This window comes from Carettochelys insculpta, chromosome 16 (assembly GCF_033958435.1).
Source record: "Carettochelys insculpta isolate YL-2023 chromosome 16, ASM3395843v1, whole genome shotgun sequence".
Lineage (NCBI taxonomy): Eukaryota > Metazoa > Chordata > Testudines > Carettochelyidae > Carettochelys > Carettochelys insculpta.
In genome coordinates this window covers 38313874-38331167 of record NC_134152.1, presented here as the reverse complement: position 1 = coordinate 38331167, position 17294 = coordinate 38313874, and the positions used below count along the sequence as shown (strand labels likewise).

The 17294-nt window shown below is 47.0% G+C and overlaps 1 protein-coding gene across 2 annotated transcripts in view; it reads right to left on the bottom strand.

The window, feature by feature from the left end:
• Window positions 1-322: 322 nt before the first annotated feature.
• The window catches only part of USP31 (ubiquitin specific peptidase 31), a 54658-nt gene continuing 37686 nt past the window's right edge, over window positions 323-17294 (bottom strand). Inside the window, exons 11-17 of one of the 2 annotated variants that reach the window (XR_012647715.1) lie at window positions 16734-16863; window positions 14042-14161; window positions 12410-12635; window positions 10994-11152; window positions 8929-9081; window positions 6503-8333; window positions 323-2053 (exon numbers count right to left, since the gene is read on the bottom strand). Coding sequence is in view for 1 of the 2 variants with exons in the window: in XM_075010596.1 (XP_074866697.1) it covers window positions 6778-8333; window positions 8929-9081; window positions 10994-11152; window positions 12410-12635; window positions 14042-14161; window positions 16734-16863 (2344 nt within the window). In the remaining variant the exon portion in view is untranslated. The remainder of the gene's footprint in view (window positions 2054-6502; window positions 8334-8928; window positions 9082-10993; window positions 11153-12409; window positions 12636-14041; window positions 14162-16733; window positions 16864-17294) is intronic. The other variant, XM_075010596.1, reaches the window with a different exon arrangement.

The following is a 17294-nucleotide window of genomic DNA, read 5'->3' as shown; positions in this document are numbered from 1 at the left end:
TCTCCCCCCCACTCTCCCCAGGACAGGCTTGAATGAGATAAAGGGAAGGAAAGAAGGTAGTGTCAGATCAGGCAAGAAGAAGGTTCTGAGCACAGGGTGTCTGTGGAGGGAAGGAGCCTAACCCAGGCGTGGCAATGAGACCCCAACAGGGAGACGTTCATTTGTGGCCAAGGGGGAGGTAAGTGGGGGAAAAAGGAAACCAGGGAGGAGTGCAGAGATACCGAAGGGGTAAGGTCCGTGGAATGGCTCAGTACCTGGGGCACTAGCCTGCCGTCACTGAAGAAAGATAGCACAGCCAAGGTGCATGGAAATAAATTGATTGTATTTTATTACATTTTCCCACTTTTTCCACTTAGTTCCAATTCCTTGTATTCAAAACTCTTCTTTCTGAAAGAAAATGATCTTTTAACATAAAAATATAAATTCTGCATATTAAAAGTGCATACACCTTGAAGAATAAAACATACAAATAAATAATAAAAGGCATTACAGTCCTCATGCACTTGTCCTCAAATAATTTAAAAGTTTTTATGGTACAATGTTCACCCCCCAGTAAAGACAGCCAGCTTTCCAGATTGCTGTACAATTCAAAAACATTAAAATACAGAAGAGTATCAAAGGTGGGGGTGAACCCCACTGCCCAGTATCAGTTTACAGTGATATGACATGCAGCTTTGAGCATTGTAGATATTCCAGTGTAAACTCTGAAATTTGGTGACCAGGAGAGAAACTGCATTTGTAATGGGACTTAAAATTCAATTTTAACCAATGGTGAGGCACAGTTGGTGAGCAAACCTGTACACTCAGAAGGCCACAAGAAAGTGCTCTAGTCATGTGTAGCCCATATCCCCTTGTATGTAATACTACCCAAGGCTGAATAGCACCTAGAAACATTTCCACACTGACCTGCACAAATGCCACATCCTAATCAGTTTTCTTGAAGAGTGTTTGTGCTGCAGGGCCTTAAGAGTGGAATAGCACATGCATTTGCACCTAGTTTTAATGTGTCATTTAAACATTATTTGCAGGTATACTGGATGCTAGTGGCTGTTAAAAATCCCTGCTAAGCTCTGAAAGATACTATAGAAATCTTCATTTTACCTTTGCAAAATAAAGCTCCCAATGGTAACAAAATGCTTTGTGGTGCTTTTATTAAGAAAACCATGTAGTACTTTCATCTCACCACGGATTAAAACTAAATTTCAGTTGCCTCCATAGAACATGAGATACTGCCAAATTATTTCAGATTAGTAGGCAAATGACAGTGAAAATAAAGAGGATTATAGTAAAACGATTTGGAATGTCATTTCAAAACAAATGTTCTTTATAACTGCTTTTCAACTGAAAAGGGGGCCCTGGAACAGATGCCACAAAGAAATGGCATGATAAGTATAGCTTAGCTGTGTCCCATGAGCGCCTGAATGGTGGGCTATGAACAAGATGCTTGTATAAGAGGAAGTATCTCCTAACCAGGTCACATTCCGTTCTCTAGAAAAATCATCAACATTTCATTGCGGCTCTTCAGTTTTCCTTAATAAAATGCCCCATCCTTCAAGGAGTCTTGAAGCCCATCTATGAATTAAGCAGGCACACTCCATTGCACTAGCTGTTCTCAACCTCCTCAGGCAACTGTACCAAGCAAAGACATCAGACTCACACAAGACTCAGGCATGGAGAAAACCAAGTTCCTGGGAAGTCACAGCATGAAGTACACATGCTGGAGTGCAAACTGCCAGTGAACAGCAGAGCCTAGAACAAAGGCTCATTTAGGCAGAAACCTGCTATGCCAACCTAGGCAACATGCCAATTAGTGGTAAAATCCACAAAAGCTCTTTTAGGCTGTCACTGCTACAGGTGATCCCCTTGCCTCATCATGACATATGGAATGTGTGATTAGAGCCACAGAGGAAGTGGCAAGCCACATACAGGACATAAGAGTCGGGTTATTCCAGTTAAAAAAGTAAATGCAGAAAACCACTTTGTTCTCATTTCAACACTTCAGATTCCTTTCTGGCTTCATGCTACGCGGCAGCCTTTTCAGTAATCCCAACGTCTGCAAAGGAAAGAGAATCGAAGATGTGCAAACAAAGCAAGAACCCAGATACATGCTCCTCTCTGGCACTTGATGCTTTCTGTGCCAACATGCAGCCACACTGGGAAATATACTTACAGTTTCAAAAACAGAGCTCCAGAGTGTACCAAGTAGCTTGTGATACTGAGTGCAATCTATAGTTTATATTAATTGCTTGCATAGTTAATAAGTGCATGCAGTCAGGCTATAGCAAGAATTGCCATGCAAAAACTGTCTTCATTACGTAGGAGAAAATGGTTGGTCATGCTCAAGTTTCTTCAGTGACAGGGGGCCAGCTCTGCATGTAGGACTAAGGAACTTGCAATGGGCTAAGTGTCTTAACGTTAAGTTCTTAGTTTTCCAGCTAAAGCGTGTGGTTTTTGACTTAGCCAGACTGAGCGCATAAGCTTGAAAGGGTTAAAAGTTTGTACACACAAAGTGAGATACCTATACAAAGAATTGCAGGCACCAGTTTGTCTATCAAATGCAAGTACAAGGTGCCACTATAAATACATTTAATTGAAAATGTGCTTATAGTTTGCATACTACTAAATACTACCACAAAAACCTTGTCCAGATGGGGGGAAATAAGTACTTTTGATTGCTCTAACTAGAATCTACCTATAGAATGAAGGCTCAGATCTGCAATCAGAAGGCAAGACTTCAGGGTTAGGAGCAAGTAACCAGAGGCATTTTAATCCCCACTATTTAAGAAATTAATTCATTCACACCAGACCCACCCACAGATGATTATAATCATGTATTAAATCCTTCAGATGACTAACATGCTCCCTTCTCCTCCTCCCCTGAGGACTGGGTGGCTCTGCTGGAACTTCAAAGACAGGACTAGCACTGGAATGCCCTGCTCAAAGGGCTCTCACCTGCTTGTGTAACTTTCTCTTCCAGTTTATCAGCTTCTGGTCCTGCAGGTCCTTACCTGTGAGCTAAACAAACTGGAGACCAAACTCAACCCCACTAAGGGCTATACTGGAAATTCAACAGAAGCCCAAAGGTTGCACTGGACTAATAAAATGGAGCGGATTACAGCCACTTGTCTGAGTCACTGCTGCAGCCAAACTACACAGCCAGCACAAGCCCATCCCCCCAGGCTGCATCTCCTCCACATCAGGTTCAAGCTGCTCAGGGAAACAAAACTAAATTAAGTTTCTGTAAACCAGGTGTTGATAACTGCTTCAGGGCAGTCCAAGACCTCTACCAGTTTAAGACAAACCCCAGCCAGATTTGGCTTTTAAGACTTGCAAAACTCACAAGCAAAGGGGCCCTGTTCTGGGGTTCCCCTTTTTTAATACCAAACGGTTGTGTTGGACAAACAGTACATGCCAACTACTTGTTCTTCCTCTCACCTTGTAGATGGAAGAGAAAGAGCATTAATGGGGAAGTAAAGGAAAGAGACTGAAATTATGTCCCTGCCAAATCATTGCACTGGAAAGTCTCCAAAATCATGCAGATGGCCCTTAAAAATAAAAAGCTATGCCCCGTAACTGATCCACTCAGGGGCGATCAGACAGCTGCTTGGCTTAGATTTGTTTTCAAGGTGGTTCTCTCTTCTGGAGCTGCCGTCAGCTCAAGCATCCCGTATCCCCGAAATTTCACACAGTCTTTTTGATATCAGAGCCAAATGGCAGAGGATGCAGAGAAAAAGCAGCAAGCAATCATGGCACTTTCCAGGTAGTTGTGTTCATGCGTCACCTGCCCAGAGACAGATCTCCAGTTCTAATTACCATTAAGAGTGATAGCTGTCTTAGTCTGCTTGCTTTGTCCAAAGTTGTTGTGCGTTATTTAGGAGACCACCAACAGTAATCCACTGCCCTACATAAGCATATCTGCTGCATGGCTCAGCATGCCTAGTCAGAAATATACTGCTAAAACATACCTGAAGCGCAGTCCATCTGCCACAGAACAGCACATCACTCACTTAAAAGAGAGATTATTACACTCTTCCCCTGGGATGAAAATTAATCCGAAGAAGGGGATATTCTGAGTATGTCTGGACGACCCACTCCCTCTGAAGTCAGGGCCCTGTGCATCATAGCTCCCATTTTCAAAGGCACAGGTGGCAACGCATGCTGGACAGTTTGCAGAAGAGGCTTTTGGAACTAACAGGAATTAGCAGCAGCCACCAGAGAAAAATCTGAATTACCCACCAGGACAGGGCAGTTTGGCTGTTTTTGATCTTGGCAAATATTCTAATAGCTAGCAGCACACTTCTTGCTCCTGTTCTGGGGGACACAACAAACTCATCAGGCTGGATCGGCACTGATCTATAACCATCTCATACAGGACTGCAAATCTGCTTCAATAAGGCAGTGAACCAAAGAACTAAAGCAACCACTTGGCAACCCTAAACCAGCTTTTAGCTGTACACAATACAGGAATTGCTCAATGAATGAGTGCACAAGAGGGTGAAAGCTGTTCCATCATATAACAGCGCCTCATTAGAAAGTATCAAAATCAGCCTAGTCTATAGTGAGATCTCAGACCATGTTAGTACTGGCTACAGTATTCCTGCAAGACTGGCTGTTGCAACGGAGGAGCTAGAAATGGTTTTTGCTCTCAAGATGACAAAACCTCAAACTAATGCTTCACTATCAGAAGTTTTAGGTAGAAGTTTACAACTAGAATATTTTCAGTAACTCCTCCATCTTCTGTTTAGTACCAAAAAAAAGAAAAAAAAAACAAACAATTAGCTACACCACCTACAATCAATTTTCTATGCTTTTTGTCCCCTTTTGCTCCATTAAGTGTGACATCTGAACAGGCGTGAATGGAGAAAATGCCCATATTTGGGTTTAATATATGATCCATGACATGGAAAGTCAAGCAGAGTACATAAAAGTGTTACAAGCTACTAGCACTGCTTATGGGGATCAAGAATACTTGTCCTACAGAGGTTGTGGTCTGGATTGGATGGTGTGGGTTACCCTGCTCGAGGATTCAGATGGGATGAGGGTGGGTTACACTACCCAGTGGTTTTACATAGAGCTTTGTGGTATGCATGATCATATACAAGGCCATATGTGCAAGCCTTGGGTATTACTAAGATGAAGCCACCATGAAAATCTCTCCCTTTACTGCAGATGAATTAAGTGTAAGTGATCGAGGAACAACCACAATCAGTGACCTAAGGGCAGCTTTCCCAACAGGTTCAAGAGAGGAAATGGAACCATATATTTAGTAATAACTATTTGTTCTGGGGTCATTTGTTACTGAAATACTGAGCAGGAAAAGCTAATAAATAGGTCTGTCCATAAACTAAGCTCACAGAGCCAGAAGAAGTGTTCATGAGACAGGCAAAGAATTAATGTACGTAATGTAAACTAGAGATCCTTATGGACACAGTACAACTCAGTTATCATACACCGCTTATCGCAAAACACAATGATTCCATACAGGAAGGACGCACTTAACATGAGAATGCTATTTGTTAATAACTGATGAAGTAAAAAAAAATCATCACATGTGTATATCACAGGACTGAGGGAAGAGAAGCCACTTTCAAAGAGACTATGTGCAAAGATGTTGCCAATGTAATTTTTTAACCTTGACAGAATCTGATTAGATGTGACATCAGAACTTTCTTGGTAAGACCACTTTTGCACTGGACCTGTCAGCAAGCATTAGAAAGGTCTAATGAAGGAAAAACAGGGGCATGACACTCAGTCAAAATACAGTCCCACAGCATTTTGGCCTGGCTGTGCAGAGTGCACTGAAAACACTTGGCAAATGCAGAGAGAGACCGAAGAACATATGTCGTATCTATTCACTTCTGCAGAAGCTGCCACTACAATTAAGAATCAGATCATTTGTATCAGAACACACTTCTCAGGGGTCTAACAATAGGGGTTCTACCAGCTTCATTATGATTCAAGAGTAAGAATTCCAGCTATTTTTCCAGGCATTGCAATCATTTTTCCACCTTGGAAATTTCACAGCTAGTGGCTAGCAACTGACCAGTCAGCTCCTCTGTTGCTTAAGAGTAATACCTCAGAAGGAGCTGGAGAAGACAGTCGAGTCTCCAGATATGGCAACAAAATGCAAAATTATACTTTATAAAAGGCAAGCCTGCTGGAATAAAAATCTGACCACTGCTCTGTGCACGCACACACACGCACACGAGTACCTTTGGGATCTGTCTGGTCACTAATGCTAACCCTCCTATACTGGCTCAGTATATACCTGAGAAACAACATTAGTGTTGAGATATTGCCCTTTAAAAAGCTTGGAAAATGAGGGGCTGGGGAGAACACAAAGAAGCGGCAGTCTCTCCTTTTGACTGTTCCCTTAACATCTTCTGCAGCCAAGGACCCCCACCACTGAGGATGGAGCCCGCTCAGCCTAACCCAGAGGAACATTAGTTCACAGTTCTAGAACACACACTAGTTACAGTATAACTGGTCACAGGTTTCAAACCTGGTGTCTGAAGAAAGTTGTTGCACTTTTCTACAAAGAGACTTCTGTCCAGGCGCTACGGGACAGCTGTGTTCATGTTGTGTGACTTTGCTTGGCATCAATGCTGGCCAGCTGTGGCTATTTGGTTTGATGGCAGAATCAAAAGGCGCTTTACCAATTTGCAGTTAAGTTCTCCTCACACACACACACTCACATTAGGCACATGAACCAAAAGCAAGAACTCAGAACAAATTAGCTCTCAGCAGAAGAAAGAAGAACACCTGGACTACGGCACCTCACTGAGGTTTCGGAGAAGGCCGTGCAGATGTGTGCATGCTGGAAGGTAACTTTTTCAATGACTTGTCCGCAGACTGCTTGTCACTGGAAGGAGACTGCGCTCCCAGATCTACATGGGAAGACTTAGATTTGCGGCTGGACAGCAGGGAATGTTTGGTGGGCGTGGCATCTTTCAGGGCAAGCCTCTCTTTCACAGCAGCCTTGGCGTTCACAGGAGAGGGTGGCGGGAGGCTGCTCTTCTCCAGCTTGTCCTCTGCTGCAGCTTTGCTGCCCGACTTGGAGGAGCCCCCCCCAGCCTTTTTCGCAAGCATTGTGGTCTTTCCCAGATCAGCGGACCGTCGGGTCTCCTTCTGTCTCAGGGCTGATTTGAAGAAAGACAACCCTTTATCTTCCGACTTGCTGTCCCTCTTTAAACCGGAGCGCATGCTGATGCTTGGGGACCTCAGGCTGGCCATAGAGCAGCTCCGCACATGCTTGCTATCCGTTGGTCTGCTCTCACTTCTAGGCTGGCTTATCCGGGGAGAGCTGGTTCTAGAGCTGGAAGTGACACTGGTCTTATCAGAACCAAGGCTTACCTTGGAGCCCTCCCTGCTGAGGCTTCGGTCTGAAGTCCTGCTCTTCCCAGAAGAGCCCCGGGTGACTGAGCCAGATGTGGCTTTCTTGGCAGCTGTGGAAGATGAGGAAGAAATTGACTTGTGTTTCTGCTGAGCTGAAGACACAGTTTCTTGGAGCTTGGTGCCGGGTTCCTTTCTAGCCAAGCCAGAAGCAGGAGATGCATGTCGCCCACTGGCCCTGGAAGGATCAGTCTTGCTTCTGGAACGGGAACCCTTCTGCGAGGTCTTCAAAGGAGTGGCAGAGACAGGAGAGGGATGAGAAGGTGGGGGTGGGGATTCTTGGCTAGATGAGACTTTCCTTCCTTTCCTCAAACTCTTATCTGGCTCAGAAATGCCTTTGGAGCTGGGAGATTTCTTGGGGCTGCCATCTGCTTTCTTAGAGGTCAGTCCCGTCCCATTGGGGGCTTTTGCCTCTTTGACTGGAGAGCTCTCCACAGAGTCACTCTGATCCACAAAAGCAATTTGATTGTTGTTATCAAAAGGGTCCAGAGCAAGATGGCTCCCATCTGTTTGCACCGAGCTTTTCCCATACAGGTCCATGAAAGCAGAACTCGATTTCCCTGTAGCAGGTTCCTCCCTGAACACCCCCTCCATGACAGCCAGAGGGGCTCTGCCCATCGTCCTATGCTCTCGCCTGCCACTGCTGCTGTCACTTGGTTCCAGGTAACTACTAGAGAGATTCCGTAAGCTGCCAAAGCAGGAGGTGGACACTTTGTCATCAGCAGCCTCCCCAATCTTTGCCAGCGTGGAGGCAGAAGTGCGCACAGGGGAATCTCCAGAGAAGCGTGAAGGAGAGTTGGAGCGAATCTGCAGCTTCGCCGACAGGGACCAGGACGGCCGGATGCCGTTTTCATTTACTGCCAGAGGGCTGGTGACAGAGGATCGAGAAGACAAGCTCTGACGCTGGACACTTCTTACAAAGGGTCGAGTTGAGAAACCCCCTGCAGAGAAAGAAAGCAATGCTTTGGTTTTAGTTTTTTTAAGCTCAAATCTAAGCCAGCAGTAGATAGAGAAATCCTGGAGAAGTAAAGTGCAGCCAGTAGCTACCTGGTTATTTTTAAATGGTGAATCTGCAAGTGTTCTCTTTGCTGGGGAAACAAGATTATGCTGCGTGTGCATTTTGAGCTTGGCAACACTCTACATGAGACGTACAAGGAGCGTTGGCTTGATATTGCTCCCTGCTACTGTGGCAGAACTTAATTCTCAAAAACAGTTTTCTGAAGCGGCTTCCATCTGCTTCCTCTAAGAAGCCCTCTGTGTTCACTTCCCTTTCCCCACCTCCAGAAAGGGCAGCCCATCGGTGCTATTCAGTGGACCAAGGTGAGCCAAGAGTGTCATTTATTCCTCAAGCCTGCGTACACGGCTTGCCTCCCCCAGCACTTCCTGCTCAGCTTAGACAACCTGCTCTATGGTGCTGTGCACAGTCTGATGTTATCCTAGGGGAGATTCTGTACTGAGAGGAGACACTGGCTGCACAGACACGTATCGACTGGATAACCCTCTTCCCACCCAATGCGCTGGAACACTCATACACACCATCGTCCTCACTCCTTTCACCAGTCAGCTCAACGGATTCCGAGAGTGAGGCCAGAGACGTGCGTCGTGAGGAGGCTGCTGATGCAATGCTGGGCTGCTTGCTGCCAGGAAGCCGGCTCACCCAGTGTTCACACAGCGAAGAGCTCGTAGAGCCTGCAGAGGGACGAGGGCAGTCAGATGAGACCAGCAGCATGTGGTCAATTACCTATCAGATGGCCCCTAGCAAGGCACTGATTGATCCCAAGCAAATGACATTCCTACCATTGGGATTCAACGAATGCCTGCAAACCAAAGCTGTGCCAATGTGACCTCCAGGTTGGGGCTAAATGAAGAAGTAAATCCATATTCATGTCACACGGTTTCAGCCATAAGTGCTGGAGGAAGCACTTCACTCTGCAGCGTGAGAGCTGAAACAAGAGGGCCACCAGAGCAGAACTCCGCCCAGTGTGCTGCTCAGACACACTGCAGCTCCTCTCAAAGGCAGAGATGCTGATCCTGAGCAACACCCAGTGACTTCACTTCTCTCAGAACCCACAACACGCAAGAGTCAGAGGGCCATTGACTTCCTGCATCTGGCTGGTTTGGAGAATGAATGAGATTCCACCGATGACATATACTCGTAGCATATTGCTGTAACTGGACGAAAAGCAGCTTCACATTAGTGAACTTTTAAAAAGAGCTTTAACTGAAGAATAATTCTCTGCCAAGCTGACTGGCAGCTGTATGCTCCACTTGATCTAAGCACACAAACATCCAGATCAAAACGAGCTTTCAGACTACCCTAGCTCTTCCTTTCCCTTAGCTTCCTCCCCTTCAGATACAACTTACCCTTGCTCTACCCTATTCTCCCCTCACCCTGCCCCACCCCACCAGGTGGGCACATACACAACTCCCCCGAATGAGATGTTTCTTCCATCTATGGGAAGGAAGGGAGAAAAATTGGTCCCTTCCTCTGTGGATATTAAGTCTCTGGGATTTCTTCATGGCCCCATTCACATCACATCTTTTACCCATGACTTTATAACCCACCAATGTTGAGATACACATCTCCTAGAACTGGAAGGGACCTTGGGAGGTTATCTAGTCCAGTCCCCTGCCTTCTTAGCAGGACCAAGCACCATCCCTGACATCTATTTGCCCTAACCCCTAAATGGCCTCTTCCAGAATTGAACTCACAACCCCAGGTTTAGTAGGCCAATGCTCAAACCACTGATTTATCCCCCCAGCCCCCATTTGAAGCATGCTCACTTCAGCCAGTTACCAGTAACACTTCAGTATGCACAGAGGGTCACGGATCAGCAGTCATGCCTCGCTCCCCAGCAGTATGCTGTCTGGGCCAGGAAGCTAACAATGTAACCAGCAACCCAAATTCAATGACATATCCTGGTAACATGCCACCTGAGGCACATGGCACACACACTAAGGAGAAGTTTGTAGGCGCACATTGAAGGAAGGTCTGGGCAGCCATCCAACAGCACCTCTAAAGGGAGAACGTATCTGGGAGAGAGGCAGGTGGGGCTGGCCCACCTATACATGGAGCTATACACAGGGCCCCCTAGCAAAAGAGAACTGACTGAAGTGCTGTACACACATGATCAGTGTGCCCTACCTAAAACAATGCAGAACTGGTTCCAGGAAAGAAGCCGTGTATCCTGGGCAGGGACACGGCTGACCACAGTAACTCAACTGTAACCTTCTTGGGCAAGGGCACTAGCCAGGTTGGCTAAGTTTCCCTCTGCACTGATAAGTCTGAAATCTTCCCTCAAGTGCTCCTCTACCAGTGTTAGAGCTAGTGTGACCTGGCCAGCATGTTATTTCAGTGGGAGCAATCTCAGGTGTATGCTCCCGATGGATGTGGTCTTGGCTGCAAGCTCTTTGCCTTGTCAACACAAACTGAAATAGCTGATGGGCAGCCACGAGCTACACCAACTTCCAAACAAGTCCGCAGCAGCCCTGCGCACAAGGGCCAAAGAGGAGGAATATTTGACCTATAAGCTAATGTCTCTCCTGTATTCCTATGAGACGAGGCCATGTAAATTGCTTGACCAAGCCATCATGGCTTTACCTGCCACAGAGCTGTTGGCCGACCACGATGGGATTGTTGTGCGCCTCTGATAGAAGAGGATGTAAGCGGTCTGCTTGCAGACTTCGTTTTCTGCCACCTGCTGCACATCAGTATCATCAAAGCAGTACCACAGGCCATCGACTGAGTTCTTACAGTATGCTAGGAGACAGAAGAGTACTGTTAAAGACCTCACAGCACCAGGAACCATTCAGTTCATCTCTGCCAACCCAGCAGCCACATCAGCTGTATGACAAACGGCAAGCAACCTTGTCGGCTATCACAACGCTCTGTTAGACAAACTGCAAGAGGGATCAAAGATTTATTCTACTGGCTACCCATACTCAGACTGGCCAGCAGGAAGCTTGCTGAAGACACCAGAAATATACAAAGCACACACTGTCAGGCCTCCAGTTGCCCCAGGCTGCCCACAGAGAAGGGACCCCTATTTTGTGGCAACACAATTAGTTTTATATTTTATTTGTGGCGTTTCAATTCCGTTGCTGTAGCTTGTCTCTTAACTGAACGATGCAGGACTTGACCACCCAGAGAATATAAACTGAAAGAATGGTGGGTGGGTGAGATCACTTGCCTAGGAATGCAAAAGCAAAGACACTGAAAGGTTTTCAATTCCCTTCTCTCTCTCCAGCTGTTCCCTAAAGCTACAGAAGGCCAAGCAAACAGGAATCTGCAGGGGTGTGTACACACACACACACACACACACACACACCCCCCCCTCAAGCATCAATATATCTCATATGGCAGGCGAGCAACAGACAGTATTTTGGAAGATGTAAGGTGGGTTAACTTGATTGTCCTTTCTAAGGACTACAGCTTTTTAGCATCTTCATCTGCAAGAAGTGCAGTTAGGAGGACTGGGAGAAACTCATTTTTGTCAGACTTGATTATACTTCGTGACCCAGCACTTCTGGAGATGAAGAGTGTTCAGCTAATGCCCAGCTTGCTTCTAAGACCCTCTCTGGCATTCCATACCGAGGCAATCTCCTGTAAAAGTCACTGCCACTGGGGACTAGGCCGCAGCAAACAGGGCTCTAAGTACCCACCCAGCCCTCACCACCCCCTTCTCTAAGCACCTGAGATAGAGTCAGCTCTTAAACCATGTTTCTAGAGTTGTCATTTGCACTACAAGGACCACTACATAAGCTGTCTGGTGGGACACCTGACAGGAGCCTGGGCACAGAGGACGTTGTTCCAGTCCCCTGTAAGCAGGTCACACAAAGCTACAACTAACACACCTATAAAATTGACATCATGAGGCCCCTTATGAGCAGCTCAGAGAAGCTAAGCCAGAATCTTGTGGGGTTGGGAAGGCAGCACATTGGACAGGCCGCCGAGACCCACCCTGACGGTAACCCGTCTTTTGGGAAGTGCATCAGTCTCAAAGCACAGAGCACTTGCCTGTGTAGTGCCCTCCTTGCATAGTGCCGTGGTGATTGCACACGGCATACAGGTCGTAGATATAATCCTCGGGATCCCTGCCAAGACCATAGGGCCGTCGCCATGGGGACCAGTGTGATGGCAGACTCCAGCTACTCTGACTGCGTTTGACAACGTGAGGGGTCATATCCAAGCCTGTCAGAGGGAACTTGACCATGTTTTGAAGTTTCATTCTTCGATCTCCCTCCTGCGTAAAAGGAAATGCGTGTTATGGGGTGGGGCGGGACTGGCACTTGAGGAAAGAGGAATGCATGACCCAGAAGCACAGTCACACCATACAGGACTTCTCTCTGCAGCTCTTGAGCCACCAACATGAGAAAGTAGAGAACAGCTCCAAAGCCAAAAGCTGCCATGTCAGACAGAAGAGAAGGGCAGGCAATGCTGAGGTGTTCCAGTGCCCAGCAAATGCAGGGCTGACCCACTGGGGTGGTTGTGTGGAAGAACACACTGATTTGATTTTTGTTTGCATAAGAACCACAACTCCAGGTGCCAGTACAAGCCCAGCTAGAAAAACAACAAGAAGCCCTGTGGCACCTTATAGACTAACATTTTTTGTAGCACAAGCTCTCTGACAAAGCAGGTCTTTGCCTATGAAAGCTCATGCTCCAAAATAGCTGTTAGTCTGTAAGGTGCCACAGGACTTCTTGTGGTTTTTGAAGATACAGACTAACTCAGCAAGCCCAGTCAGGATATTCATACTTCTAGTGGCCACTTGGGGACAGTGTTTCATTGCAGTGCAGCCAAACAGCAAAGTGCAAATCACCTGCAGAGCTTTAGCACTGGGGTGAGGAACATTTTTTTGAGTCAAGGACCACAGACTCACAGGGGAGGAGGGGGAAAAGGTCAGTCAAGGGACACACAAGTGAGAAGCAAAACAAAATAACCCTCACTAACCTGGCCCCCAACTGAGAAGGGGGTGGGGAAGAGGGTAAGATTCCCCTCAAGCTTCAGACAGGGAGTGGGGCTGCCGGGGTGGGGGTGAAGAAGGGATATAGAGGTGCTGAGGTGCAGGGCTTAACCCCAGGGTCAGATTAACTCTTCTGGGAGCCCCAGAACTAGCTGATGTTGTGGGGCCACATAGGCTCTGGTGTTAAGCCAAAAGTGAGGGATTCAGTCTGTGGGAGGGGGTGCTCAGAAGCAGTGGGTGGCAGTGATGTGGGGCCTGAGTGGGCTAGGGTGGTGCAGGGTCCAGGAGATTGAGGAGCCTACCTGGTGCACCTCAGGCAGAGGGTGGGGGGCCCACAGGTGTCTTGTGCTCCCTGCATCATGCAGAGCCACTTCCTCTCCCTTGCCCGGCAGAACCCTGGACGGCTTGCTCTGATTGGGCCTTCGAGGATCAGAGCTCCCTGGAGCCAGATCTAGCCCTTTAGCTACAGCACCTCCCACCCCAAACGGCTAAAGTGCCAGTACTGGCTCACCCCACTGTGGGCAGGAGGGATAGGAGGGAGTCACAAATGTCACGTCAGATAAAGGCAAGGCACCTGCCAGATCCAGCCCATAGGTTCCCTGCCCCTACCTTAGCAGGTCAGTAGCTGAAAGCCCATTCTGTAGTGCTACTTTTAGAATCTCTCACTTCATGCACCTGTTTCTTACCTGTCTAAACCTCTTTAGATGGATGATGAGAACGTCAGGTAAAGTCCACAGGCTCAATGTAATACTCCCCTGCTGCAGCTGCTTGCAATGGGGGCAGCGCCATGCATCATCTGGAGCAAGCTAAGAACAAGAAGCATTAGCAGCTGTCAGCTGGCAAACACCTCGCTTAAAACCTCTACCTACAGCCATTGCTCAAACCCAGAGCATCCAGACACCTGCTCCAAACAACATCACTGTCCAGCCAGCACCCCAGCTAATGAGTTTCCAGCAGTGCAGAGGAGCCTTTGCAGGAGAGAAGCTTCCCAGTGCTCTGCCCTGGTGATGCCTAACAAACACGAAGGGGGGTGGACGCAGGAGGCACCTCAGCCAGTGCAGCTGTGCAAAACACCCACTTCTGCTTCCACACTCTCCCTTCCATGCTCTCTCACACAGAAATAAAGGTACAGAACAGATAAGTTTGGCAGCAGCATAAAGCTCACCATTAGCAGAGACCAGAACACACTGGCCCAGAAGGAAGGGAATCAGATTTCCTCGTCAGTTAAACTGGAAGAGCACAGGCTTATTTGGGATTGCTCTTGCCATGGTCTAGGCAAGGACCCCTTCCTCCCTACCTCATTTGCACATGAAGCTGACACACCAAAGGAAGTCCATGATTTATAGAGGAAGCCCCTTTTAACAGGTTAAGTCACTGTTGCCCCAATAGCTCAGTGCTGAGCACCACATTAGAAGCCCAGAAGCCACTTGCAGACTGACTAAGATCTATGAAATAGGTTCCTTTGGCTCTGGTTGAGGCTGGAGGGATTACTGCTCAGACTCATATGGCCTGCGCAGCACTGGTAACACTGGACGCCACTCAGGCCAAGATTCCTATGGCTCAGTGAAACACTGACAAATACACAACTGAAACCAGTCCAGCTCTCCTGATAGAAGTAGTATTGGAATTCCAAGAATGTGTTTAGTGTTTAAACTTTATTGAATTCTTGTGAGCTGCTGCATGCATTCATCTCACACAGCATCTGCACGACACACTGTAAGGTAATATTTGAACATCTGCAGTCTAAGCCTTTGCAACAGTACAAATCACCAGACAGCAGAAACATTAGTGTGAAATGCTGGTCTCCCACAAAAGGGGTTCTGTCTTCTCTGACAATGGAGGCCCAGGAATGCCAGATGGGCTAGAGTGGTACATCAGAGGACAAAAGACTGTTTACTCTCCCCTCGCATCCCATGATAATGAGTCTTGCAAGTGAATTCCTCAGTTTGCAGCTCAAAGCAGGAGCCTATAAAAACCCCTAACAAGAAAGGACTGTATCTCTGTGCTACTTGGGCTCTGGAGGGCAAGGATTATCTGTCATAAACCATGTTTACGCCCAAAAGGACATATAAAACTTACTTATCATAGAATCTTCTATTACCTATTGAAACTCAGACTCGGTCCATTTGTCTCTCTTTTCCTGTTTTAGCCCAGTACATTAGCTCTCTCATCCTTTTTCCCATACAATAAATCTTCAGAGTTTATATTTATAGGATTGGCTACAAGTATTGTCTCTGGGGAGAGAGCCAAAGTGCAAGTGATCTGCGATATGTAAGTGATCCTTTGAGACTGGAAGTGTCCTGAATATGGCTGTCACACTTGGTGTAAGGGACATCCTATTACAAAAGTAAGTCTGCCATGTTGGCAAGACAGACTGGAGCACGCCAGGGGACTGTCTATGACTCCGTAGTGAGGCTATGACAATGCCTGAGGAGTTTACACTTTATAATTGGGGTTGGTCCCTATTTCGTAACAGTACGTCCTAAGGTTGGTACTTGAGTGCATGAGCCATGCAGAAAAGCTTACGCTTAGTTTTGGAACTACGCTGCTTTCTATATGCAACAATAGCCCCCTGCCCAAGAACTGCAGAACTGAATATGATGTTCTGAACTGTGCCATCCCATTTTGTGGTCAGACATGTAATGCATGCACATGTGAGCGAGTGACACTTGCATGCCATCCTCCTTTATATTCCCACATTAATCATGCATAGAGCATCCCTCCCAGAAGCTGTGAAAAAAGCTGCTCTATGACGCCATCTGATACCAAGCTAGTAGCACCTCTAATATCCCCTAGTTCAAAGATCCTCTTGTACAAGAGGTTGAGTACAGCACAGTCTAAGTGAGGGTCACCTCTAGCCTTCCTAATAGTGCTCCCTGCTTCTTAGAGACTAAGCTGGAGGAAGAAAGGGGCAAGGCTGCTGGAGAGAAGGAGCCAACAGCATTCTTGCTGAGAATGCCTGTGAGCGTGGAGGATCAAACTTGAGTAGTGTAGTTCACATGTGCACCTGCAGAGGTGTTAGAGGCAGCCTGCAGCACAAAAGAACAAAGTCCTTCTGATTCACCGTGGAGACTTAAAATCACAATAGAATATTCCCATGAGAATAAAGAGAAGCCAACACTGTCTCCAGGTATTGTAAAAGGACTTTGCAGAAAGTATGACTTCTTCAAATGGAGGACATTGCTGAGGAGGAGGAAGAGGATTTTAACCTGCGGCCTCTGACACCCCAAATCAATGGCTGCAGAACAGCTACTCTAGCAAGCTAGTGAATCTAGGCTGCACAGAAGGTAACAGAAGCATCAGAGAGTACGTTGGAATACCATTCTCTTTCCCATCTTCTTGCTCGGTATTGAAAGAGGCCGGGTGCCGGACTCCTACCTGTTCCTCTTTGGTGTAAAGTTGGAAACACTGAGACAAAGTGCAGGACTGAGGCTGATGATGAAGCTCCCTCTGCTGACGGACACTTTCGGAGTCTGGGACATACTCATCCTCCATATTCACAAACAAACTGCATCAGGGAAACAAGGCATTACCAGCTGTACACCTCTCACCCCATTCCCAATGTCACAGAGAAGCCACTGCAAGGCTGGAGATATTGCTTGATCAGTATCATCCCACAGGGGGTCAGCACTCCCTCGGTAAGAGGCTGTGCCAGAGAACTAAGTGCAGGCAAGAGAGGAAAGTAGTCTTCACCCAGCCCTAAGTCTGGATCAGATAGCAGAATGCCACCCTACGTATTTTCTTCTGATCTCTCTGACACGAATGGGAGCAGTGCACATGGAGCAAATGGTTTGTGAGTGAGAAGCCAGCTCTGAAAATGCAGAATCCAGGGTAGACCAAGGAAGAGATCCTGGCACACAGCAGCTACATCCTCCAATCTTTACAGCTACAGTCTACCTCTGAACACCTCTGAAGCTGAAGATTCTAGGGGTTCAAACA